The 25,958-nt window shown below is 42.6% G+C and overlaps 2 protein-coding genes across 3 annotated transcripts in view; one reads left to right on the forward strand and one right to left on the reverse strand.

Moving 5' to 3' along the window:
• LOC139049446 (N(G),N(G)-dimethylarginine dimethylaminohydrolase 1) overlaps positions 1-3,347 on the reverse strand; it is a 78,566-nt gene extending 75,219 nt beyond the window's left edge. Inside the window, exon 1 of the mRNA XM_070524835.1 lies at positions 2,939-3,347. Coding sequence (XP_070380936.1) covers positions 2,939-3,211 — 273 coding nt within the window. The 5' untranslated portion in view covers positions 3,212-3,347. The remainder of the gene's footprint in view (positions 1-2,938) is intronic.
• Positions 3,348-3,380: 33 nt separating this feature from the next.
• On the forward strand, positions 3,381-23,242 carry Pfdn6 (prefoldin 6). Of its 2 annotated transcripts, none has more exons than XM_070524842.1 (4): positions 3,381-3,534; positions 6,154-6,224; positions 10,939-11,063; positions 23,060-23,242. In XM_070524842.1, the coding sequence occupies exons 1-4, from the start codon at positions 3,474-3,476 to the stop codon at positions 23,178-23,180; spliced, it is 378 nt and encodes a 125-aa protein (XP_070380943.1). In that variant the 5' UTR covers positions 3,381-3,473; the 3' UTR covers positions 23,181-23,242. The 2 variants fall into 2 exon arrangements, with proteins under 2 accessions (XP_070380943.1, XP_070380941.1); XM_070524840.1 differs by lacking the exon at positions 3,381-3,534 and adding an exon at positions 4,120-4,270.
• The last annotated feature ends 2,716 nt before the right edge of the window (positions 23,243-25,958 follow it).

Consider the following 25,958-nt stretch of genomic DNA (forward strand, 5'->3'; position numbering starts at 1 on the left):
TTTGAGTGAAAGCAGCAGTAAGCGCTAAATCTAAGGTTAGAACAAAAACGCACGTCCCTACTTATTACTGTAGCCTTGAAGAAACGAGGTACTGCGACATTGAGTCCATGCATTCTGTATTCAATTCGACACATTCTGCACCATCGGAACAATTAACTTCGCAACTTGGAAATAACCGTTACGTTTGACAAACTGCAATACGGGAAAAATTTTAATTAAATTATGGGGATTTACGTGCCAAAACCACTTTCTGAGTATGAGGCACGCCGTAGTGGAGGACTTCGGAAATTTCGACCACCTGGGGTTCTTTAACGTGCACCTAAATCTAAGTACACGGGTGCTTTCGCATTTCGCCCCCATCGAAATGCGGCCGCCGTGGCCGGGATCCGATCCCGCGACCTCGCGCTCAGTAGCCCAATGCAATACGGGAATTCGGTAATACTGAAGAGTGCCAGAAAGTGCAGCATCTAACTGAAACCACAACTTGCAACTGCTAATCTCTTCCGAGCTTTTTTGCAGCCAAGCACGCAGCTGGCCAGTATTAAATTAACGCTGGTAATCCCGCCGCTCATGTTTCTCGCAAATCGGATTCAAAACACACGGACACGGAAAACAGTGTAGGTATCCTCTTGTTCTTGCAGTGCTGAGCTCGGGAAACGTATCATGCCGTAGCAGCACCGATCACAGAAACCAATGCGTTTAATAAAGAATGTTCGTTTTCTTTCTTTTTGCCTGCTATGTCAATAGCGAAACCAGAACTTTACGGGCGTCATGGTGCTATTCACGGTATCGGAATAAAATCGTCGCATTTTGGTCCAGAAATGATAAGATGAATGTGCTGAAACCACACCCAAACTACGTACCGAGCCTTTTTGATGGTTCCAGATAGCGCTCCGTCTAAGTTAACTCCAGCATCAGTCAATCGCTGTGGCGGCTCACATCTGACCGGTACATCTGGTTACAGGTGCCGAATTGGCAAATGCTTTAAAGTGTTTGCCACTGGCCCGCCATCCTCGCTAATAATATGTCTGACATCACGATTCGCTAGTATCTGTTCTTACGAACAATTTCAGCACATAAGAACATTTCCGGCCCAAACCAGATATTCACGAAAGTTGTCTCACGTAAATGCGGTACGCGATTGGCCATCCCTGCGGCGATCCTCTTGCTATCACGCCGGCCAATGAGGAAGCTTTCTTACGTCAAAGAAGTTTTATGAATAAGCAGATTCAGAAAACTTCTCTTACGCAAATGCGCTTTGAGAATCGCTAGCGCTCGTACGCCGGCCAATAGATAACGTGCGGGGCGAGAACGAGAGGACAGGCAGCCCGCTGACGAGTGATGAACGAGCATAGGTAAGACATTTTTGCGAAGCAATGGCCGCGTTCACAAAGGTTTCCCTCGTAAGAACATTTTGTCATACAATAATCGCTGTCGCAACTCAATAGCGCCTTTTCTAAGAGTTCTGTGAACACGGGCCTATAGGAGCCGAGTTCACAAAGCTCTCCGTTCGTAAGATTTTGTCGTCATGGGACAGCCGTCTTCGCTGATGTGTCCGCTACCACGAGTGGTTGGCGCATGTTCTTGCGAACCGCTCTAACGTACGAACGTATTTGTGCCAGAAGGTTCAGCTTCCAGTCCAAGGGATGAATGAATAAAGGCTTCTATCCGCAAGTTACTTGGGATCAGTCGGCCACATTCACTGATATTTTATTCACCAATAAACACAGGCGCCTGTTCTTACAAGGCGTAGTGATTATGAAGCCGAATTAACACGACTTTTCCTTCGTAAAAATATATTGTAATAAGCCGGCACCTGCAATATACTAGTGCTGTTTTTTTTTTGTAAACGAGTCATTCGAGCGCACGAATTGTTTTGTGAATGCGAGCAGTGCACCTCTACTTTCTACTTGTGACTACATGCCAATTTTCGCTCAGTGCACTTGCAATGCTCAATGAATAAAATACAGTATTTCATCGTTCCTTATGCAGTAGTCTTTCGTAAAAATCTCGCCACAGGGCTGTGCGCTGTTCCGCGACAGCCTTTATTTGTGCGTGTGTGTCGCGAAATACTTTAGGCTATTATGGCGCGTAAAACATACGGCATCAAAATAGCTGTTGCAGAGTTAAACACAGTGCACACAAGTTTGACTTTCAGGTTTTGTCTAAGCAATCAACAATCCAGCGAGTAATCTGCATTCATCTACGACGTTTTACTGGGTGGTAGTCTGATTTAATTTCATTTTCCGGCGAGATATACATCAGGGCACTGTTTCTAGTTCTCTACTAAATAACACAAATAATAAAGAAAGATAACTGTTCTGCTTTCTCTAACGCTTGTATGAAGCACCGTCAGGTCGCTGACAGACATTCAGCGATAACAGCCACGATAGCATCCCACGCCAGGAGAGATAAAGTGGCATTCCAACCTACGAAATAACACTAGCGCGAGCGTGTAACAGCCACTGGCGTAGCGTCGAAGTCTTCAAATAGCATGCAAGTACGCAATAGCCGTGACAGTACAGCTGCCGCGATAACATCACGACCTATAGCGTCAGCATATATGGAAAACAGGGAGTCGTGCAAGCGTGATTCGCCACACCCAAGTAAACACGATGGGAATGTAGATGAACGCGACTTTCGAGATGTATGAATGGGTGTGTCACCTGGATACATCATAAGCTCTCTCATTATCTAGAATAACAGCATCGCGTATCACTGTTGTCAATTTTACCGCAGTTTGCACTAAACAGTCAAGAAAAACATCACAATAAAACTAATTATACGCGAGTGACTACAATTTAAACAGCATTAGCGCATGCATTCGGTGACATACAGCAGGAGCCAAGTGACGCGACAACTTTGAAGCACTACGGCAATCGGCACGCCTCATATTTAACAACTACTGCATGCATATAAAATAATCCGGCTTTCTTACTTCCTTCTGGCGCTCTCCGTTGGCTGGCCTGCAGATTAAGGCAGCACCGTTGCAAATGATCGCCGTGTCATCAACGAATGCGCAGTTCGGTGTTGACTCGTCGGCCTGCAGTTCGATGACATCAAGATCAAGGCTACGAAGAATTTTACAAAATTCTTCGTGTTCTTTTCTCGCCAATTCAACGTTAATGTCGCCTATAAGACCCGACGAACATTCCTTGATGCTGTTGGGAACTCGACAGACGACCGCATGCGTATACCGCCCGAACGCCATTTTGAAAGTGCTTGTGTTGGCAAAACAAAACTCGTCTAGTGGGACGCAAACTAGTTAAGAAAGATTGGTGTATTTTCTAGAAAAAGATGCAAGTTATAAGCAAAGATATAAGTTGTAAAATAGGCTAAACAAGGAATTATTTACAAATATGATGCAAGACGTAAACAATAATGCGTAAAACAGAAAATAGACCGCTAGTTGACTTGAGGCAGAAAAGAGAGAAAGACCATCGCTATCAGCATCAATCATAGAGCGAGTCAAAATGGAAGCGCTTCACAAAGCTTTAGTGCAAGAAGTCGAAAAATACAAGGCTGTTCAGAAAGGTAAGCGCCTTTAAGACGTTTACTTTAGCTGGTTACCTGACCAAATACTGCAGTGTTCATTCATTTGCTTGTTGACTAAATTCGGCCTTCTGTAGTGTGTTGCTCATTTACCGCTGTCTAGCCCCGCACACGCCTGCCTCAGCGTTGCACCGAAAGCAAAACGTGCCTAAAAATTGCAGAAAACATAACTTTTTAAATGCAATTCCGAAATAAACTTTCCCGACTCAAGCATAACATGTTTGTTCTCGATTATATTCTCATGCCTTAGGACCCGACGACAATTGCAGTTATTCTCCCTCTTGTCGGGGTGTGGTAATCGAGAGCTAACAAAAATAGCTCCTTAAGACAGGCAGGTTTGAATTGTGTTGATGGTGCTGCCTGGGAAATAGTGCAATGCCCTGCCTCCGAGGGCTGCATACTTGCGGACGGCTTTCTGGTTCATTAGATTTCACAGAGCACGCGCCCCAACCACCCACGCACTTGTGATATTTAATTGCTGGTCACGTGGGCTGTAGTTACGCTTTTAACTTGGCGATTTTGTTGCCTTGCGTTGTGAGAAGTGCTTTCCTGTCTGGAACTGCGCACGCTGAATCCAATTTACTGTAAAAGAATGTTCGCAGTCACATGTCTTGCGTGGTTTCGTCGTGAAAAGTGAAATCATATTAGATGCACTTTGACTGCTTTGGTGAAGTCGGTGCGCCATTCGTTGGTATTACTCGCTGCGCCGGACGTAGAGGTGTGTGGAAAGTAGCCTCTAAGTACAATAGGCTGCATTTTTTTCTTGTTGGGACGTTAAAATCTTGCTCACAGGTTCACTACTCTCAACAGATGGCTTGACTTGTGCTTCCTGCTTGGGGCAGTTAACTGTGTTACTGATTTTGTGAAGGACTTTTCCCATGGTTTGTGCATATATTGTAGAGAATGAATGTTTTTTTTCTGTCTTATTGTTGCCTAGTGACTCACAGATGTGAAAAGAAAGTGGGCTGGTCTGCTAAAAATCATGTAAGCAGCTGCACCTGCCATGGAGTTTAGCAGCAGAAAAGACTGCCAGCAGTAGTTCTGCTGAATAATCCTGCGTATTACATCAAAAACAGCTCCATTTTCTTGCAGGCATAAGGCATTGGGACGGCACCTCATGAGAGTAGGCATAGCTTATTTAGATTCTGTCTGACATAAATTTGTTTGCTTCGAGCCGCACCGTGTGCAACAGTTTTGTCCAGTTTGCTACCCCATGTAAGAGAAGGGGGTTAAGAGTTGAAAGGGGAATCTCGAAGTGAAGTACCAGCAGTGCCAACACTTGGGGCTACCCATCATGCCTGCAATTGGTTACTGAGGCCAGTGAATTTCATAAATTGCAGCATGCCCCTGTTGCTATGTAAGCCTGTGTCACATAGCACCGTGGTCTATGAATCTTTGTCTCTAAAAATATCTGCAGTCAAGCCAGTTTAAAAGTCTGAAGAATGTCATGTTCGATGTCATAATGACTAAAAACATGGTATGTGTTCATTATACCATCCAGCAACAGCCTATAGATTAAGCAAAGGTTAGTTGGGCTAGTACATCACTCAAAAACACAGTTCATTCTCTGTAGTGTACTGACTGGGTTGTTTTTTCTTTCTTTGGAATTCGTATGTAGAAATTATGCATATCACAGTGCAGATGCAATGGCTGATGCATCTGTTTAATGTCCCACAAAATTTTGCAGGCTGTTTCAAATAGTCTTCCTAAATTATGGAAAACATTACCTAAATGTTGTTTAATAACTTTAAAAGCTAGCGTAATGTCGTCTTTTGGGGAAGTTAGTAAATATTGTGACATCACTGCATGAAATTACGGCCATAATTAAGCACTTGTTCCTTGCTACCTGTAACAGCAATGAAACGGGCTGGGATAATGCAACTATTATAGTCCAGTGTTCTTCCCTTTCATGTTTCATCAGTGGTCCGAGTGGCACTCCATCTATGTCATCATTGAGATTGAGATGTTATCACCGAGTTGAGCGAAAAGAATGCTTACATTGAACTGGTGTAGATTTTCTTAAATGGCCACATTTCTTCAATGGACAGAAAAGGCAGCAAAATAGTTCTGGTAGTGTTGCATGATATTCTCAAAGCAAGTGCTGCCAATCTGCTCTTCCAATTCGTGGCACTCCATTAGAATTTGCATGATATGTAGCCTGTCATTTACACTAAAGAAGTTGTAAAGTATTTTTGTGAAGTACAACACTTTGTTTTTTGTTTCTTTTAATTTAAGCAGTCTTGAAAAATCTTGATAGAACTGGTAGCTGATATTGCAAATGAAGAGAAAGCCATCTTTCGTGTTAGGGATGGTTTGTTATGATTTGTGTCATTGTTTATGCTCTAAATATTGTCACAGGACTGTGAGCAATGTGACAAAGACAAGGTTGGTAATTGTGTGGAAGAAAATGATGATTGTGAAGGTGGGCTATCTGCCATCTTGGTTGTGTTGCATTTTAGTGGAGGTGCTAGAAGTTAATGTGCACAAAAAAATATAAATTAGCCAGGGTAATATTCTTTATGCTCCACGGGATATCATTAGTTGTGTGTATGTTCTGAGGGATGCAAATTTTCACATTTAATAGTAATCTATTACCTGCAGACTTCCAGAAGACGTACAGCTTGCGACAAAAGCTGGACTCCCAGTTGAATGAGAACACTGTTGTCAAAGAGGTAACATTATTGCTTATTTCTCTGAGTGGTGAATTTTCTGCAGGGCTTTTTTTTATTGTAATTTATTATTTGTGTGCAAGTGGGTGCATGTGAAGCAACAGCATTCAACTCATTTGTTTTACGTTATACGTTGTGTTGCTGTCTACTGCCTCATTTGCAGGTGGTGAGGACATTGTGCCAAGCTATGGCATCTTTTTATGCTGCTGTAGTGTGATTTCTTACTGAAATTGCATGAATGCTGCCTCACAGTACAACTTTAGAAATGAGAGTGTCATAGCCAACCACAACAGCACAAGATGTAAAGCATTCCATGCCAAATTATAAGCCTGCTTGTCTTCCTTTAGTAGTAAATTCTTACGAGATTGAAAATCAAATGTAGAAGTTAGAGCAACTCTGAGAATGTTGGGTTGCTATGGGTACCTGCCATGAAGCACATTGACGTGAGAGCCAGGGTTACTTTGCATAACATGCACATGTGTCATTCATGGTGGACCTCTGAGTCAGACCGCAAACTGAACTGTCCAGGACAAGGCAATGCATACAAACGTGTACTGTTAGCTACTTAATTGACACAAATAGGCTGATGGCAAGAAACGCATGCAAATCGAAGGTAAATCGAGAAGGAAAAAAAATTCTAGGGTATTACATTAAAAGCTATGATATGATTATAAAGCATGCTGTAGTGGGAGACTCCAGGTTAACTTTGGCCACCTGGGGTTCTTTAACGCCCACCCACTGCACAGTAGGCAGGTGTTTTTATTTCGCCCCCATCGAAATGCAGTCCCTGCGGCCAGAATTTGATCCCACACTCTCTGGCTTGGCAGCGCAATGCCAAAGCCACTACGCCACTATAACCTGCCGTGGCTGCTCAGTGGCTATGGTGTTGGGCTGCTGAGCACGAGGTCGCGGGATCGAATCCCGTCTACGGCAGCTGCATTTCGATGGGGGCGAAATGCGAAAACACCCGTGTACTTAGTTAGGTGCACGTTAAAGAACCCCAAGTGGTCGAAATTTCCAGAGTCCTCCGCTACAACGTGCCTCATAATCAGAAAGTGGTTTTGGCACGTAAAACGCCATAATGTTTTACGCCACCATGATGAGTGTAGAGGAGAAAAAAAGGAAAAACAAAGAAATGTTACATGACTCAATCTGATAATGGCACTTCTCACTTGTTAAAGCAAAGGAAGAATTTAGTGTGAACCGCAGAATACATTGTGTCATAAAGCTTTGCTCACTTGCACTGTTCACAAGTCTCAGCTGCAATTTCAGGCTCTAAATTTTGGGACGCACCGACAGCCACGATGGTGCTCTTCTGTGCCTCCTCATCCTCTCTGTGTTCGGTTGTATGTGCACTGAAAACAAATGCTAACCAACTACGTCAGCTGAATACTAAATTGCTGCCAGACAAGCAGCATAGTGGTGTGGCACTTGGCATCTGGCCAACTAACTGGTTGAAGGAAGAGTATTAAATTACATGTCAAAGTTCTTGTATGTGGGGTTAGAAAGTGCAACAATAGTTTCACAACATTTACTACCCCAGGGTGACATTTGTAGTGTTATTTCAGAACACTGAAACACCATCTAGAACTAAAACATCAATAATGACTATGAGGCACGCCATAGTGGAGGGCTCTGGATTAATTTTGGCCACCTGGGGTTCTTTAACGTGTCCTTAAATTTAAGTATACGCGAGCATTTTTGCACTTCATCCCCATCAAAATGCGGCCACCGCTGCCAGTGTTGAATCGCCACCTCGAACTTAGCAGCACGATGCCGCAGCCACTGGGCTACCACATCGCATGGTGACATGGAAGAAATCGCCACCCAAGCACTCCACACAGATAGTTAACCAGCAAAGCTGAAACGTGTGGCCTCAGTGCTTATCACTGGGTTAATCCAGACCGTTCATTAAATGACGGCTTGGTAGGCTGCCGCATTTTCGATACAGAGTTGCTGCTTCCACTTGGCTGCACAAGCCTGTTCTTGTGCCCAGGCTGCAGCATCGGCACGGTGTAGACGAGCTCATTTTCGGTTCTGCTCGCTGCGTTGAAAGCTGCCTGCTCCTCAGGAGTACATATGATGCGTGGCCTACCCATTTCAGAGCCGGAGAGAAACTGCTGCGTGCGTGCTCAGCTGTGACGGAGAACAGCGGTGTCACTACTGGTGCAGCTAATCCAACACCACCTAGATAGCACAAGGCCTTTTCACTGCAATCCATGATGTCATGTTACCTGGCCCGACTGCCACAGAATCTAATGGGGGATGCTCCCGAGTAGACAACAGTGATTTTGACTTCACCGCTTTCATCGCGCCACCCTTGGCAATGGAAATTTCAGGACAGGTAGCGTGATGTCATGGATTGGAGTAAATAGGCCTTGTGCTATCTAGAGTCGGGTACAACTTTAGAAAGAAGGGGCTTTTTCTCCTCTAAGGCGAACAGACGAGCCTCCACCAATGAGCGCGCACTCTAGATAGACGTCACGAGCCCAACGGCCGGTGACCCCACCGATGGAGAAGAGGGCTGCCCACACTTCAAACGGGCCCGAATCGTGTCAGTCATGTGCGTCTGCCCCTCGTCAGAGTGAATCCCCGAACTGTTTGTGGTGGTCTGTCATGTCAGAAATATTATTGCGAGCTTAAGATGCACCATTTGTGCCATGTGCATTTATTCTGAACTGTGATCCGGCAACAAAAGATTGCAGCGAGCATCGCTGACGCTATGCTATGCGAACTGGGGAGAGTGTAGGCTTGGAAAAAAAAAAAAGGTAAATGTGAAATGGAACAAGAAAAAAGGCTATCACATTCTTGAAAATTAGTTTGTGAAAACAAAGAATTAACAAAATATAAATCATATGCTATTTAAACCAAGATTTTATCTAAAACAATGAATGAAGCATTTTTGCATCTTTCGTGTCTCGATCGTCATCTCTCCCCAGGTTTGTAATGGTTTTGAAAAATCCATTGTTTTTTTTTTAACCCTTTCAGGATCGATTTTTTTTCGCCATATGCGACTGCCCAGGTTCGATTATTTTTATTGCAGATTTCAATTCTTCTGAGGGACCTATTTCGAAAAAAATTTGCTGTAATTTTTCTAGGGTGACTGCAAAGTGAGAAAAAAATATTTTGCATTGTTATATGTGTACTCTTTATTCATGAGTAACAACAATAAAAAAGGCAATTAACTTATAAAAATTAAAAATTTGATGCATTGTTATGATTCAAGGCTTAGGCACACGAGAATATTTAAGTGTCAAATGTTCCTGCTCTTACACTAATATTTGCGTCCATAGCCTAATCAAACTGCGTAGGTGGGTGCACCCAAGAAAACTGTGTACTGTGTGGTTGTGTGTCCATCAGAAAGGCAGAACTTGTGACATCCGCTAATCTTCATCTTATCGCCAACGCAAATCTCCCCCCCCTAAATAAGAAAAAGAACAATGGTTTTTTGATAGCCGGCTGCGATTAGGGTGTTGTGCAGTTGAAGCTGTTCTGTATGTTGTGCATTTGCCTCTGTATATACAGGGTATTTCAGCGAACATTTTCTAAAATCTTTAAAAGTTGCCTAAGACAGATATCACAATTCTAGTTCGTGAGCTGGTCTACTCGAAACGGCAGACAATACTTGCACAAAAAATTGAGATGCAAAATTGACTAATTAATTTTGTAACTAATTGCATTGTGGCCCATATTTCAATTTACAAATTCTAGCCGTGGAGTTCGCAAGGCAGATCCACTTGGAATGAGTTTTCAAGATGACACCAATTTCGGGATATAAATTCCCGAACTTTGCAGAGAAATGCATAGGCGTTCCAGTTAATTTCTTAAGAAACCGTCGTTTCATGCACTGAAACACACAAGTAACTGGAACGCCAATGCATTTCTCCGCAAAGTTTGGGAATTTATATCTTGGAACTGGTGTCGTACTGAAAATTCATTCCAAGTGGATCCACCTTGCGAAATCTGCTGCTAGAATTTGTAAATTGCAATATGGGTCATAAGCTAAAAAGTTAATTAGTGAATTCTTGTTAATTAGTCAATTTTGCATTTCATTTTTTTTTTTTTGTGCAAGTAGTGTCCGCATTTCAAGTAGACTTGCTCATAAACTAGAATCGAGCTATCTGCCACAGGCAACCTTTCAAAAATTTTGAAAGTGTTCACTGAAACACATTGTATATTGCATGTTATACAATAGAGAATAAAAAGTCGAAAGTTGGCGCTTGCTTTGTTCCCTTCCGTCCACATTTGCGCCAAAGCGATCATATTTACGGTCTACTCAGCAATATGAACCGACTAGCCCAGCAACATGTACTTCTGGACTTGTAGTGCATGTGTGATCTTGGAGGCAATGTTACCCATGACTCCTTTTTGTTGTCTGCCGTGTGGCACCGCAGGTACTTTCAGCAAGTGCTGATAGCAACACAAAGTGATCATGCATTGTGCAATAGCTAATGAAGTGGCAGTAATGTAGAAGCTTCGGTTTTAATTATGTTAAGGTTCTCCAAAAAAATGTTATGGAAAGAGCACTGCTTGAGCAATAATCTGATAGTGATGTGTGCATGAATGATAGAGCTGTTCATTCAGCGCTGCACTGCATTTGAGTAATGCAACTTTTTTATGTATGTGTACTCATAGAGCTCGAGATAATTATGTTCATTTAGTATGAGGAAGTGCAGAATTGTTACATTCTTCAACATTTCATTTTTTTTCTATGCAGGAGCTGGCTCTTCTAGAAGCTGATGCAGGGGTGTACAAGTTAATTGGCCCTGTACTGATAAAGCAGGGGCTTGAAGACGCCAAACAAAATGTTGAGAAAAGACTGGATTACATCAGCACAGAACTGTTAGTGCAACAATTTTTCTTCCTTTACTACTTGGACATGAACTAGGTACCATGAACTATAAACTCTGCTATGTGCCCCCTATCACAAGAAAGTGAAGGCCAGTTGCTCAATGCCAACAATAGCAAACTAACTTTTACTTTTTTGTGGTAGGCTGTACATTTGTTTTATGGTAAGTGTTCCACATGCATGCAGGCTAGCCACTACTCACTGTAGTGTCTTCACGGTATAGCCATAAGGTACAGATGAACCGCTATTAAATCTGAAAGAAAGGACAAGGAAGTAATCAGTGAAAAGAGTTGTACTGAAAGGAGGTAATCCTGGTACGGTTATTTAAAATTGCAGCAGTGTTGCATGCACTTAAGGTAGCTGAGAGAGACAAAAGCCATAGTTTTTGGCATGATGCCATTTTTGCATTCCTTCGCGCACATGCCCTGAACAGTGGGATTCTTCCATGAACACTGGCTCACCCAATATTGCATAATGCATCAAGTGCAAACAGAAACATGGAGTCCTGTTAAAAACTTTGTTTTGAACAACAGTATGCTGAAATTAAGGCACATTTCTGAAGCCTAAAGCTCAAGAAATTACCGTAGAATGCATTGGTGGTGGAGCCTATAATTGGGGCCACCACTTTTCCTTTGTAGCTCAGAACATGAACAGCAGGAGGGTAAAAGGCCGTGTTAATAGAGAAGTTAGTATAATTTTGGGGGAAAATAATTTTTTAGTTATGTATGTGGTACACCTAATTTAACTCTTTTGTTACCATATAAACGTCACTCATTTCATTAGTTGTAGATTTTTTCTGTTAATAAATACTTGCCACAATTTAGGCTACACAGTTTTGAGCAACAAAACTGTGTGCAGTGTGTACACGACCATTGCAGTGGTTGGGGTGAGTGCTGGTAAGGGGTTAGGTAGTGCAGGTTGGGTAGTGGAGCATGCCATATGAATTCATAGGGCACACCCAAATACTGCATTGTAAAGGATGTTTTGCACACATAATGTCCACGTCCCACGTACATCCACATGCAGTTACGTGATATATGCTGATGAAAACTGTAAGCATTTAAAAAATGACATTTTCTCATGTCAGATGCTGGTCACCACTCGTCACACAAGGTACCTAGATAGAAGTATGGTGGCACAGGCATGGAAATAATATTTTGACCAAGTATACAGTGCTATAAAAATGGTACAGTTAATGAAACACAAACATGCTTAGATTGTTTTTATTGGAAATAAGCTTTGCTTTGTGACAACCTATCAGTGCAGTAGCAAATCCACCAATATGTGCAAATGTGCGAGGTAATAACATTTTCCCATTTCTATAACATCAACAATAAATGTAAATTTCTTTCAGCATGGCATCCTGCCCTCATAATTAAATTTGTCTGCAACACCAAGAGACACTGAGTGTCACACCAAGAGACACTGAGTGTCTTGTAATGCATAAAACAGCCCCTCATCTTCTGCAGACTTTTCAGCACACACACACACAAGAAAAAATTGTTGTGTTGATTTACTTGTGAATAAATGGTATATTTCTACAGATGTCCATCAGTTTCACTCCTGGAAGTTGTCTTTCATAGCAGTGAAAATTTTGATGTCATCTTGAAAGCACCCACACCCCCAATTGAGCATTTTGCCAACACCAGAAATGCTTCAACCATCACATACCATTCTTACATTTGTAAGCCATTTTATACAAACTCGTCTGAAAACTGTGGCAGTCAGTGAATCCCTTCACATTCATTTAGGTGCGGCAGCACGAATATCCTGTCCTCGTCAAAGTGCTGAACAGGCATGCCTGCATTGGTACATCACTGCCGGCGAAAGGAATCACCACAGCGGCGACATGTCTGTACACATTTAGAGCTGGCATATAACAATGCAGTAACTGCGATGGTATTTATTGCTCTGTGCCGTGTGAAAGGTCTAAACAAAAGGTTTAATTGCAGATTAGGTGGTTAGTAAAGTACAATAAAGGTTGGTGCATTTGCTGCATATCTTGACATTAATGGTGCAGGAATGGAAGTGCTGTGCCAATTGTGGCATCTTGCGCCAGGCCATCAAGCTTCGCCAGCCTGCGTCAAAATGCTAATTTTGAATAAAGTTGCTAAATTTTGCGGGATCTACGTGTTCAGTGGCAACCACATAGCTATGTGTTGGTTAGCATTTAGCCCTGGAATACAAGCCAAAGCAATCCATTTCAGCGTTGGCATCTTTTTAGTGTGGGTGTGTTTGGTGCCACATTGTAACTTTCCCATGGGATAATGGAATTGTTTTAATGCGAAAGCATTATATGCCCATTGCGCAAAAATCTGTCATAGTCTGTGCGACCGAAAGATGGTACCAAAACTGGCCGATGGTGCAAAAAGTAAAAACAAGTAAAAAAAACATGCATGAATTGATATAATGTTTCTCAGGGAGCTTCCTGTAAACAAAGTAAATTAAAGGCTTTGAAAAGAAAATTTGGCACATTTCGGTCTGGTTGAGAATTGAACCTAGGCCCCGGGGTGCGAGACAAACACTCTTCCCCAATGCCATGGCGACTGCACGGTTTGGGTTGACTAAAGGTGTGCCTAGTTAGGGTAGCTAGTGTGGGGCCACCCTAGCCTAGTGCGTGCGTCATTGCACAGGTCACGTCGCAGCCATCTGGCAGACTAAAGGTGCAGCCTAGTGTGTGCTTCCTTGGGCATGTGCCGGTGCAGCCAATGGGGATGAGGTGGCGCACGTCATGAGTGTATAAAATCAGTGCGTTCAGTAGTCGTCTTCATCCACTGTGCATTCATCATGTATTTAGCTGCAGTTTCTCTAGATTTGTGGATGAAAAGAAGCATGTGCTTTGGCATTTAGCTTTAAGCTAGGGCATATATGCAGCCAGTAAGCTCGAAGTCAGACGAAGTGCAGAGTCGGGCGCTTATCCGTCTGCTGATGCAGAAGACGACACGCAGTCTGCTCTGATCGGCTACAGTGCAGCACACGACGTTATAGTCTCTGCCCAGCACTACACTCGCCTGCACGAGCCTGCATGGAGTGTAGGTAAAAAAAAATAGGCCTATTGTCTCGGCCTCCCGAGGTCTACGAATGGTATAGAGCCTCTGCCTTGTCTGCACAAGCTCTCACCTGCGTTCTAACTGCGCTTTGGTAAGGCCAAACCAAAGCATGCTAAGCATCTCAACATGCTCGCTTGCCCACGAGGAGTTCATAATTAGAAGGATGGCTCAGCGGCGTTCAGTTGGACATTAATGCTTTCACATTCACAACTTATAAGAAGTGCTTGGGCGTCCTCGGATTTTTGTGCTATACATTGCATTACAAATGTTTTATATAAGTCTGATGCATTTGCATACTATGCAGACCAGCTAAAGATGATTTGATCTGGTGCCCTTTTGGGGCAGGCAGTCAGGAAAGAAAGCTACACTCTCAGCTGAATGTATAAGTTGTACAGTCTGTTCAGCATGTAGCTCAGCAGTTTCATTGTGCACCAGTGAGTTCTCTATTGGTAAATCTGCGTCAGTGAATGGCGAACACCATGAGAGTTCATTCATTTTAAACAGCGCCAAAAAAATACACGTACAAGGAAGAGCACAGGACTAGTGCTGTTTTTCGGTGCTGTTTAAAGAATTGTCCGTACCTACTAGCTCACGCCCAAACTCTCCTAACCATGGGAGTGTAACGCTCAAATAGAATCTGCATGTTAACATCTGGTTAACGGGGTCTTAGTGCGGCACGCCAACAAACGGTCCGCATGCTTTTGTGAAACTTCATCAGAAATATCCAATAGAAACCTAATGGTCACTCACATTTGTACTCCGGATCTTCTAGTTTCTGCACGACCACACCAAACAATCAGAATTGCATGTGCATAACATACACAATGAATACCAGATGACGATGTTTATGTGTGAGGCTTATGATATCACTGGCCTGGAGACGCGTTGTCATGTAGATTTTCTTTTTAAAAATTGCGCAGGCTTTCTTCTTTTCTTTTGGAAAAATGGATTGCACAGGATCTAGGTTGCTGAAATCGGTTATGCCTGTTATGGGTTATTTCATAACGTCCTCCACAACTTCGTATTGGCACCTTATGAAGTAAGTAAGTTAATAAATGATAGCGAATTCTACTTAAAGATTAGTTGCTCATGCACATCCGAAAATAAAAAATAAAATCAAATAAAATAACTCTTGACAAGCGTTGCCAAAACCCTATTGACATAAGTGGCCGCTTTTCACGTAAAGCCCTCAGTTTTTTTTCTTGGCCACATTTAGTTGGCACACCCAATATGTAACTTAAGAGTGGTTTCCGAAAAACCGATATGGGGGTTCCCTTTGTCAGGTGGATGACCTACACTCCTCCTTTCGGGCCTCCACAGAACACATGCTTTTTGGTTTGCCTCTATTTCAGTCATGTTGAGCTTTACCAAGCTGATCCAAAACGTGTATCTTCTGCTTCAAAATGGGCAATTCATGCTCCAAACCGGCTCCAAAGGGCCAAATTTGCTGCTCCCAGAGCTGCTCCAAAACTCCCTTGGCCACTTCCATTCCTGGTGGTGCAGAACCATGGTCGTCCGAGGGCGAGAATGTGAACTTGTAGAATCAAGAAAATTTAAAAGCAGTACGCACCTAGCTCTGTGAAATTTTAGGTTACACTACCGAAAAAGAACTACACATCTTTCATTTCTTACACTGTTAACAGTTTTGTCCACATTTTATATACATATTGGCCATTTCCTGCCTACTGTCTCTTTATCGAATTTTATGGTGCAATAGCTTTCCTAACCGATGAACTAGAAGCATTTACAAATATGTTGGTCTTGTTTCATGGCCTTGCATAATATGGCAACGCAGTGCAAGTTACATGACCATTGGTGAAAATATTGCAGTCTCTCAGGGACTATGCTTAGGAGTGCCGAGGTGATAAAAGCAGGTGTAGTGTAGTTTTGTGTGAAGTGCTTTTCCTATATTCTTAGGTTGTCACTGAGTATAAGTATTTTGCAAGTAAAGATGTAATCGTTGGTTACTGTGTATCCCACGGCTGAAAGTAATCTTCAGGCTTAAAGTGCAACTCCGGCGATTTTTTGACCATGTCAAGGTAATAGAATATTTAGGTTCCCAAGGCCCCCCTGTCACGCGTCTGATAGAATTGTTTAGTAAATTTAAAAATAATTTTAAATAAGCAAAAAAAAAATGCAAGAATGAAACCGAAACCTGTCTAAGCAGCCAAGCGAATCTTCGTGTGACGTCACGGGTGTCTCCACCGGGGAAGGCACGCAAGGTAGGCTGGTCTCGCTCGCTGGCAGCGGAGAGCAGATGCTCGGCTGAATCGTGACCGTGCCGGATCTTCAGGTGGCAATGTCAGCTGCACCAGCTTTTCGGAGCTGTAGATATTGAAAGGTATGATTCGGACCACGAATCGCCGTTCACATCCGACCCGCCATCACGAGAGCCAGCGCCCATGCGCTACATATCATGCTGCAACACGAAGACCAAGGATAGCCCAAACCACTGATTTGATATGTGCTGCTTGCTATTTTAGGTGTTATACCCCATCTCAGGGAAACGTTTCGCATGCTCACTGTAAGATGTGGAGCACGACTTTCTGCATTTGTATCTCGCAAAAACGCTGCTGGTAGTCCAAAGCACCGAAAGGTGCAATTGTTTAGATCGCCAGGTAACAACCACTCGTTGTTCGCTAAAGATATAATACTAGCCGCTCATCAAATAATGGCAGAACATATCAAAACAGGCAGATTTTGTGCGTGTAAGCACCGTTGCTTCACTGAATCGCACTGATACATATGAGCGATCGTGCACCTTCGAAAACAGCGAGCGGGAGACTAGTGTGGGAACGTTATGCTTCCTACTTATCATTCTGTGTACTCTCTTCATGCACACAATATGTTCTATAATGTGGACATAGATGAGGACTTTTGCACGTGTAATCGTTTATTTAGAGAATGCATAGTTTTCTCGCAAAAACGTTGATGCCAGTATCGACACCGTTGGCAGCTGAACGAGGCGGTTTACGCTGCTGTGTCGACGGGGCCTACGCTTGCTGCCCATTTGGGATACGAGGCAAACAGTGCACCTCGGAAGCTAAATAATGAGTCGGCATGACAATACATAAAAATACACTCGTCTTCGTAGTCGCATTTAATTTAGGGAAGTGCCGGTGCGTGCAGCGGGCAGCTTTCCATCGAAAACAGCAACATTCCGATGTCAATACTGCTTTGTGTTGTTTCTTCTCGCTTTTTGTGTGTGCACTGTACGAAATGAGGAATGGTTTATTTCAAATCTGTATGTGCAAAAGTGAACCACAGAAGTATTTTTCTTCATCCTGATGGCTCAATTAGCTTCAGGTCAGTCGCTCAGGTCCGTCAGGAGCAGATGCATGAACTACGCGACTGTGCAATATAGGCTTAACCTCAGCTGAAGGCGAATGGCAACGGCTCAAACTGTGTGTGTGGATGGCGAGGGCTGAAGTTTGTGCAGCCTACAACACAACACCACTTGCCACCCCCTATCGCTTGTCTGTCCATAGGGACTGCAAATTATTGTGACAGCAACTTTTCATGCAAAGCACTAGCTCACAATCGTCGACTCCTCCACGCTCTCGTTGTTGTCGTCTGCATGATCCTTGCATACTCTGAGTGGAACTCCTCTGACGTCATACACAATGTTGCCTGTAACTGAGGAGCAGGTAAGGTAGGGTGTTCGAAGCAATTTATTAAATTCTTTTGTAAAAAGCCTGTGCAACTCTCAAACCTGATTTTTTGAGGACATGGTGTGTGCAGAGGAACGTACCCAGCGAATTTCATCGACATCCGTTGACATAGAAAAATTGCCGAGTTGCCCTTTAAGGGCTTCATAAACCAGATTTAGAGTTCCACATGGCTCTGAAGTAAGTCTTCTGCAATGAAAAGTTGTTGTGATCACTCGGGGAAGCTCCAACTTAAGAAATGGTGCTGAGGGAAAGCAATCAAATGTGGGGGATGGAGTCCACTATAGGCCCACAGTACCCCATCCTATTATTCACTGAACTTCAAGTGAGTATGTCTACTGTTAGACATAAGCATTTGAAGTATTAGGGTTCAGTATAAATTGGCTAGACTGCATTAAATGTTATTCTGGATGAAAGCGTTGCAGTAGTAATGGTTATTTAAAAAATTGAATAAAAAATCAATATCTAGGTATTTGTGGGTCCGGAAATTAGTGCAGAAAGAAAAAGAAAAGAAACATCCAGAAATACTAATTTACTTTTTCACTGAAATGCACTAGCCGCTCATCAAATAATGGCAGAACATATCAAAACAGGCAGATTTTGTGCGTGTAAGAATGTCAAGTAAACTAAGTTACGCATTGTGTTCATAGTTTCATCATGTGTAAGTTGGATAATACAAAAACCTTGTTTTCACTAAGCATTGAAAAGCCTGTCTTCTGTGCCATGCCAAAGAGCAATCACTCCGTAAGAGTGAACAGGCGTTCTTTGCTGATTACACAGAAAAAGTTTGTTGTGACTCCATTTTTTTTCTTTTTGTAACACAGCTACCGAGGTCTTTTTGGTCTGCATTTCTTTAGGCTTGCAATAAAACAATATTGAATGCATAATATGTGCATAGCCCCTCCTCGTGCATAAGCCTGTCTCTAATTCAGCTCTCAAAATGTAAGTTGGCGTGGCCTGGTACTGTGGCTGGCTTGAGAGCTTTCTTACAATATTTATGGCATGTGTAATAAGATTACTCATGCTGATAACATTGATGCACTGGAAAAAACAGATTTGTAGGCATATGAACTATGTATAGGGTCTCTCGCATTGAATGTTAGACCATGCATAATGTCCTCTATACACGTTGGCAAATCCTTAAATAACTAAACCGCTGCAAATGTAAGTGTGCATTTCACGTTTTCATCATACGACCAAAACAATGCTTACGTGGAAGCAGATGCTAAAGTTTAAGGCCTTGGTGACAAAGCATGAGTGATGATCAGATGATCAAGTGTAGTCTAGAGCAGAGTGTTCACTGCTGCTACTATTAAAAGAACATGCAGATGAAGTGATAAATTTTTGCTAGTCATCTTGGGAAGTCGAATCCACGTTTGAGGCAATATGACTATAGCTGCAGCAGAACCGTACTTCTCATAACTCCCAATATGCTATAGAGCAATAAATGCCCCCAGAACTTAAGCGGTATTCTAGCTATAATGTGGTTGGTATTGTTGAACAATATTGAAATCACTATTTGGTTGTCCATCAAAAAGCCATTGATCAAATAGGTTTCCTCTCGTGTGGTAAGAAAGGTTCTATGGTGTAATATTGGCCTGTATAGCTTATTGGTGGGATTTTGGTGGTAATCATTACTATAGCACTGCGATTTTTAAAAATGAGTTACGAAAGTTGCTTCAAAAGTAGCATTCTAGAATGCACTATATTATTCAAAAGCTACATGTGAGCAGCCGAAATTGTCTGTGAATTGTCTCTGGTTTGGAGTGCCACAGCCGAACATTCTGAAGACTCTAACCACAATATTACTTTCCAAGAAACCCAAATCCTTCAAATAAAGACGAACTCACGAAAAAGACTGCTACTGGAGTCATGGCACATTCAGAATACGGGGCTTAACATAAACCACGTGAAGGGCAACCTACCCTCTGTGTTTATCCATGGCCTTGGTGACATGACGAAAAGAAGGAAAGGACACCCAGCCGGGTACATCCTTGCTCGAGGTCGCCAACACCAAAATGTCTGTGCTCCCCTGTGCTCCTTCCCCCTCCCTGCCTCCCGTCAACGGCACTCTTGCGAGTCAAGCCCCTCCAGCATCGGTCATCCCAGCCGACCAGCACCGCTGCAGCCATCCCCCCTTCCCATCTGTCAAGTGTCTCCCTACCTTCCGTACTCTCCCCTCCTTTTTACGAAGGACCCTCTAAAGGCTGCCCCGCCACCAATAAAGGAGCCGAATGGGCGCCGAAACATTGGGCTAGTGAAATTCACCTATTTAGTTGGAGTCAGTCTGAAAGTCCTAATCAATTTCCCAACCAGACAGGTAATTCTGTTGAAATGTTTAGCTTCTGTGACTGATGTGTGAGCTCTGTGGCAATGACGAAGCGGCGGTTGCCTTCACAGTGTCTTCACAAAATGCTTCTGTTTTTAGAGACTTGATCTGAGTGGGTCTTAATGCTCTGGGTTCTGCACTTCCACTAAATATATTCGAATTGTAAACAGTTACAAATGTTATTGTGTGATTTAGAATGGAGCAGGTGAATGATAAGCTATATTGACTGTAGAAAGGCACGTATATAGGAGAGGCTGGGCTTGTTTATGTGAGCCTGAACACACTTCTTCTTTATTGATAGGTTTTGGACAAATCAGTGCTGTGAAAAGCCTTCAGTTAGGCCAAGGGGTGTAAGCATAGTATTTGACCTGCATAAAGGTCGCAGAATTGTCATCACCATGTTAATGTAAGGCCTTGTGTGTCTTGCAGAATTTTATCTTTCCAGGAACACCGAGAACTAGACAGTTTTCACGGATGGCATAGGCGAAGTGTATCTGTTGCTAGGAAAATCAAATTGCTTGTGTTCGTTTGAATCGTGCCGCATTTGGAGAGGGAGAGAGAGAGATTGGCTTTATTATACAAATAGCTCATTGGCCCAAGCCGCACAATGTGAGAGTAAATGCCAAATTTCAGCTGTCATTGTCCATTGTTATGTATGTTAATAGTAAGGTAAAAGCCCACTACACATTATTGGTAAATTCATTGTTTATTCTTCACTCACACAGAGAGCTTTGCAGCAAGGTTTAGTGGAAATTTAGCCATTTCTTTGTCTCATTTTAGCGACAAGCTTCAAAAAATGATGGAACGGGCACCAGAATTCTGGTGAAAAGATGACTTTGTGCCAGAATTCTTGATACTTGCAGTTAGTCTTCATGTAGTTAATTTAGGTCCCACTGGACACACAATATACAGGCCTGCCCCATATTCTGCATATTTTACTGTAAGATTCAAAGGCATTAGTCTGCTCCAAATGTACCATTCCGCTCCAACCGTCCCTGGATGTGCCAAGCTTCTCAAAGGCACCCATTTGAAAACGTGGAGGTAAATTTAATGGCATACATCTTTATGTGGGCTGTCATAAGTTGTTCTAGGTATGCCTCTGAACTTTATCCTTCTTGCATGAAATGTGCTTATTTTCAGTGCTTTAATGTTTTATCATTTTATTTTAAGGAGATTCAGTCAAAGCATATACTGATACATCATGTTGTAGCTTACTTGTCCATGTTTTGAGTAGAAGTAAAGCAGAATTAATGTCAGAGTGCCTTTAACATCTTTATGCAAAATTTAAAATAAGCGTTGCAGAAAGCGTGCATAAAGAATAACTAGTAATTTTACTGAAAAGTACTGAGGGTTAAAAAGCTGAAATATACATGTCAAGTGCTTTACTGTGGTTTTCAGCTTCCATAAGTTAGCCTTTAAAAAAATAATTACATTTTCTTCTTATGATTGTTAGCTGAAGTTGGATGCCCATGCTTATGTGGTAAAGCAGTGGCTTTGTATATGTGAAAACAGGTACACATCACTTCATGTGCTTGTAGCATTTGTTTCAACTCCATATAGCAAGTGACTGGTTCTTTCTTTTCCTCTTTCTTTTTGCATTCTTTCTTTGCATTGAAGCAATGACTGTCAGGATGGGAATAACCACTACCTTTCTTGCATTTGAAAATGCTTGGTCAGCTTCTTTTCATAAGCAAGCTGTCTTTATCATGCTCTTTGAACTGGCACCAAAACCTACACATGCTATGCTCTGTATTTATAGTACTATAGACTAAGGCTATCTGCAGAGGCTGTGCTAAAGCAGTAAGAGCGAGTAGCCACACTTTTGTGGAAGTTTGGTCTGAAATCAACTATGCATGTTTCACCCTTGTGTGAGTGAAAACCCCACATAATGGGAAACATTCCTCGTAACACTCTCTACGTACATTGTTGAAGCAGTACGGAATAGAAGCAGCCCACTACAAGAAAAAAAAAAGAAATTGTAAATAAATTACTGGAACATAATAGTCTGTACAATGCTCACTTCTGAACCAGTGTGGCTGTCAGAATGGAGGAACAAAGTAAACAGAAATTGTTCAGCCATCATCACAGCTGTAAATTAGATACTGTACAACCAGCACAGTTAAGATAAATTTTGTATTGTTTGATTTAGAAGTGTAACAAGCACAGGAAGCCAATTTGGATGATACATGCCTCTTGTGGTCTGTAGACTCCCCAATGTGATGAATTCACAGAGCAGGGGACGTATTCTGCAAGGATTACTTCAGTAATACTATCGCCTTCACATGATTTCTATCGCCAATTTATGTGCAAGATGAGCAATTAAAGCATATAGTGGCCACGTCCCACAGTTGCATCCTTCATAAGGCAGTCGGGAAGATATCACACAGCATGGTCAATGTGTGTGAATTCTCTGTCAAAAGCATTGTTTTGCATCTTTGAACATTTCATATCTTGATACATTCTAGCAGCTATGTAATAATTGCATTCACTTCTAAAGGTTAATGCTGCTATGACAGTCATTTGCTGCAATTTGGGGTTATGCAGAACCATGCCTGATTTGCCTTTTTATATCGAGAACTTAAGTTTGGAAATCAAGGTATCCAATGTTCAATGCATAGCCACTGTCAGTTTAATTTTAAACTTTGCATCTGCGAGTCGTGAACATGCAAGATGTCAGGATGTCATAGCCTGTGTGGTTGTTTACTAGTGTAAAGCTAGTAGCTCAATCATCAAAAATCTGCCTTCGTTTTACCAAAAACAAATTGTTAATGTGTACGTGGTTCAGTTTGATTTTTTGGGCAACGTGTGCCAAATCAAAGCTTATTTCACAGAACTGTTTGTGTTGTGTTCAGAATAGGTTGCCTTTTCCAACCATGAAAAACTTATACCCATAGATTTATATATGTTGAGTATTCAGCATACTTTTTCTTTTTTTAACCTAGGAAAAGGCATGATTCCCTGCTTCAGGAGTTAGAGAAGAAGCAAGATGCCCAGAGGGACACCATCCACAAGTTGGAACAACAAATCCAGCAATCCAAGGCAAAAGCAGCTGGAAAGATGTGAATACCTCAAACATGTCTAAATTGTTCTGCTTATAAAACTAATACAAAGCTGGTTTCTCTAGAGTCTCTATCTCTTTTTTTCCTTGTTCTTCTTCTGTTTTTTTTTTTTTTTTAATAAGACGGAAGCAAAAGACCAAATGGCATAACAATGGCCTTTGTTTTGAGTGCTCTCTGGCATCCTCGGCCATGAAGAACTTTATCTGCAGGCTTTCTGCACATGTCCACAAATACATTTTCTACAATTTCTTATGACATGTAAGCATCTTTTCCAAAGTAATAAACAAAGGAAACTGCTGTCCAACAAAGATGAAAATATGGTTGATGTAATGGGATGGGAGCTTGCATGGCTCATTTCTGGCTTAGCAAGTCGCTTCCTGGTGTGAAGGGGCTTCCAATTGAGGCTCCCTCTATTTCCACCTCTCTCTTCATCAATGATACAATGCAGTGTTGGTGTTGTAAAGTTTTGTAGAAACACTGCTCAGCAGCTGGGTGTTTTCTCGCGTACTCTCCTGAGCAGTGCAAGCCAATAGCACCTACCATGGAAATGGGTACAGGAACAAGTTGAAACAGCAAATAATGTGCACCAGATTTATTTTTCTAGCCACCCTTCTTGCTGGCCAGCTACAACAAACATGCTCAACCCAGGGTGGGCATAAGCCCTCTGTTGCTCTTGTTCCTGATGTAAAGCCGAAGTGTGCTACTCGTTCGTGTGCATGGCTTTAATGCACTGAGCCACACTCGCAGCCAGTGGCGTAGGGGGACTGTGGGCCCCAGGTGCCAGTTGGGGGGGGGTCATATATGTCTGAAGAACCCACCCCCTCTCCGCTGGCTTGACTGGGTGTAAATGGTAAAGAATGCTTCGGTAACCAGCAGCCCCAGCTCATGTACCCAATGTGTAGTGCCGCAGAATTGTCGGCTGCAGCTTTATCAACATCCTATGTAATAATTGAACGAATGTACGGGCTAAAAAATTTATTTCGCTAAGTGGTCACTAAACTACTCGCCTTAGCGCAACATTTCATGTGTGGTGCGCTCATGCTTATAGGTTGCTAAACTACAGTCTAGCGATGTGGCTCTTGGGTCCTTCTTCCATTCTGTGCACGCTATCTTAAAATAGGATATATTAAATAACTGTTTAATTAGGAATTATAGAGAAAACGTTGCAATTTGGGAAGTGAGGGCCCAAAGTCATATTAACTCAACAAAAACTTTAATGAACAAAATCGTCTTAGCAGCTAGAGCCTGCAATGCTTTGGCACTGCAGGCAGCCTAGTATGGCAGTACCGAAAGAAATATGAAATAGTGCACCAGTGACGTCAGTCCCTCTGTACTATCCATTGCGAGTGCACACCAACAGTAGCGCAAGCTTTTGCTGGCACGGGTTTGATGGTGGCCTTCTCCTTTTTTTCTCCTTTTGTTTTTATGACGCCAGCAATCGACGCAGAGCGTGCTCTATTCCGTTCCCAATCTTGTGGTGGTACCGCAGCTCAGATAATCAAACCACCTTTGCCAATAGCAGCAAATAAAGAAAGGCTTTATGGATCAGAATGAAGAGAACTCGTAATTTTCATAGCATTGGCGCCTGTGCAGCAAGGAAGCAGGTGGCGTTTTCTAATAAGGTGTGGAGATCAGCGTCACTGACATGATATTTAAATTTTCATTTGGGTTCAGGGCCACCGACAGCCAAAATATGGCATGCCCTAGTACCTACGACAATTTTTTTGAAGTTGTTGGGCAACATATGACTGTCGGGCTTCAATTTTGCAAATGCAATATTGCCTCTAGAGTCGCTAATTAAAACTTTAATAAAATAGTTTTATTACATGTGAGCCATATTTTCCAAGATGCCGCATCTCTATTGACCGCCAAACCTTACAGTTTCACAGCAGATGTGCAAACGTGCTTATCACAAGTTATCAGTATAGCACCCTGTGTTATTTGGGGCAGAAAATAAAACATCGTGTATAGCGGCTGCATTCGCGATCTCTGGGAACGAAAGTGAAGTGGGCGGGGACATGCGCAGTATCCAAGGCGGCGGTGCTGGTGCTGAAACATCAACACACGCCCCCCTCCCCGGAAATTTCCGATAGCCTCTACTTCGTGACTACAGTGGGGGGGCAGAAGACCTATGGGCCCCGAGCACCAGATGGCCTAGCTACGCCACTGCTCGCAGCAGACAAAATTTTCCCCTCATAACATTGCGGTTGGAAGCATTCCTTATAGTGCGGCTCGCTAGTGTTCTCTTGTAACCACAGCTCATGCTTGTAGCTGAATGTCATGTACGACAAGAGGACAGTCTTCATTCCACCCGGTAAGCTACTCCTGTGCTCACTCTAGTGGTAATCAGATCAGTACGTTGTTACACGAGGATGCTAAAGCCACTGCTGAGCATCACCAGTGAACACTGTCCTGCACTGCCATCTGCCGGCAAGGCTGTGTTATTTTTGCTGTGCAGGTATGGATGTGCATAGCTGAGCTATATTGCTTTTTATTTTATTGTAAGTGATAACATCAAGGGCTACTTGGAATACCAAGGGCCAAGAGATAATACCTAGATTTCCTTTTTTTTCCTTGATAAACCTTGAATTTGTGTAATGCGGGTGTCACATGGCGCACTTTTAATCGCGGTCAAGCTCGATCTGGATTGAATTTGTGGTCGTGATTGGCTCCTTTGCGCAAGCTGCGCGAGGGAGCCAATCACAGTCAAGAATTTCTATCTGTATTGGGCGTGATCGCGATCAAGCGATCATATGACCCTGGCATAAAAGTAATCGCCATA

This window comes from Dermacentor albipictus, chromosome 1 (genome assembly GCF_038994185.2).
Source record: "Dermacentor albipictus isolate Rhodes 1998 colony chromosome 1, USDA_Dalb.pri_finalv2, whole genome shotgun sequence".
NCBI lineage: Eukaryota > Metazoa > Arthropoda > Arachnida > Ixodida > Ixodidae > Dermacentor > Dermacentor albipictus.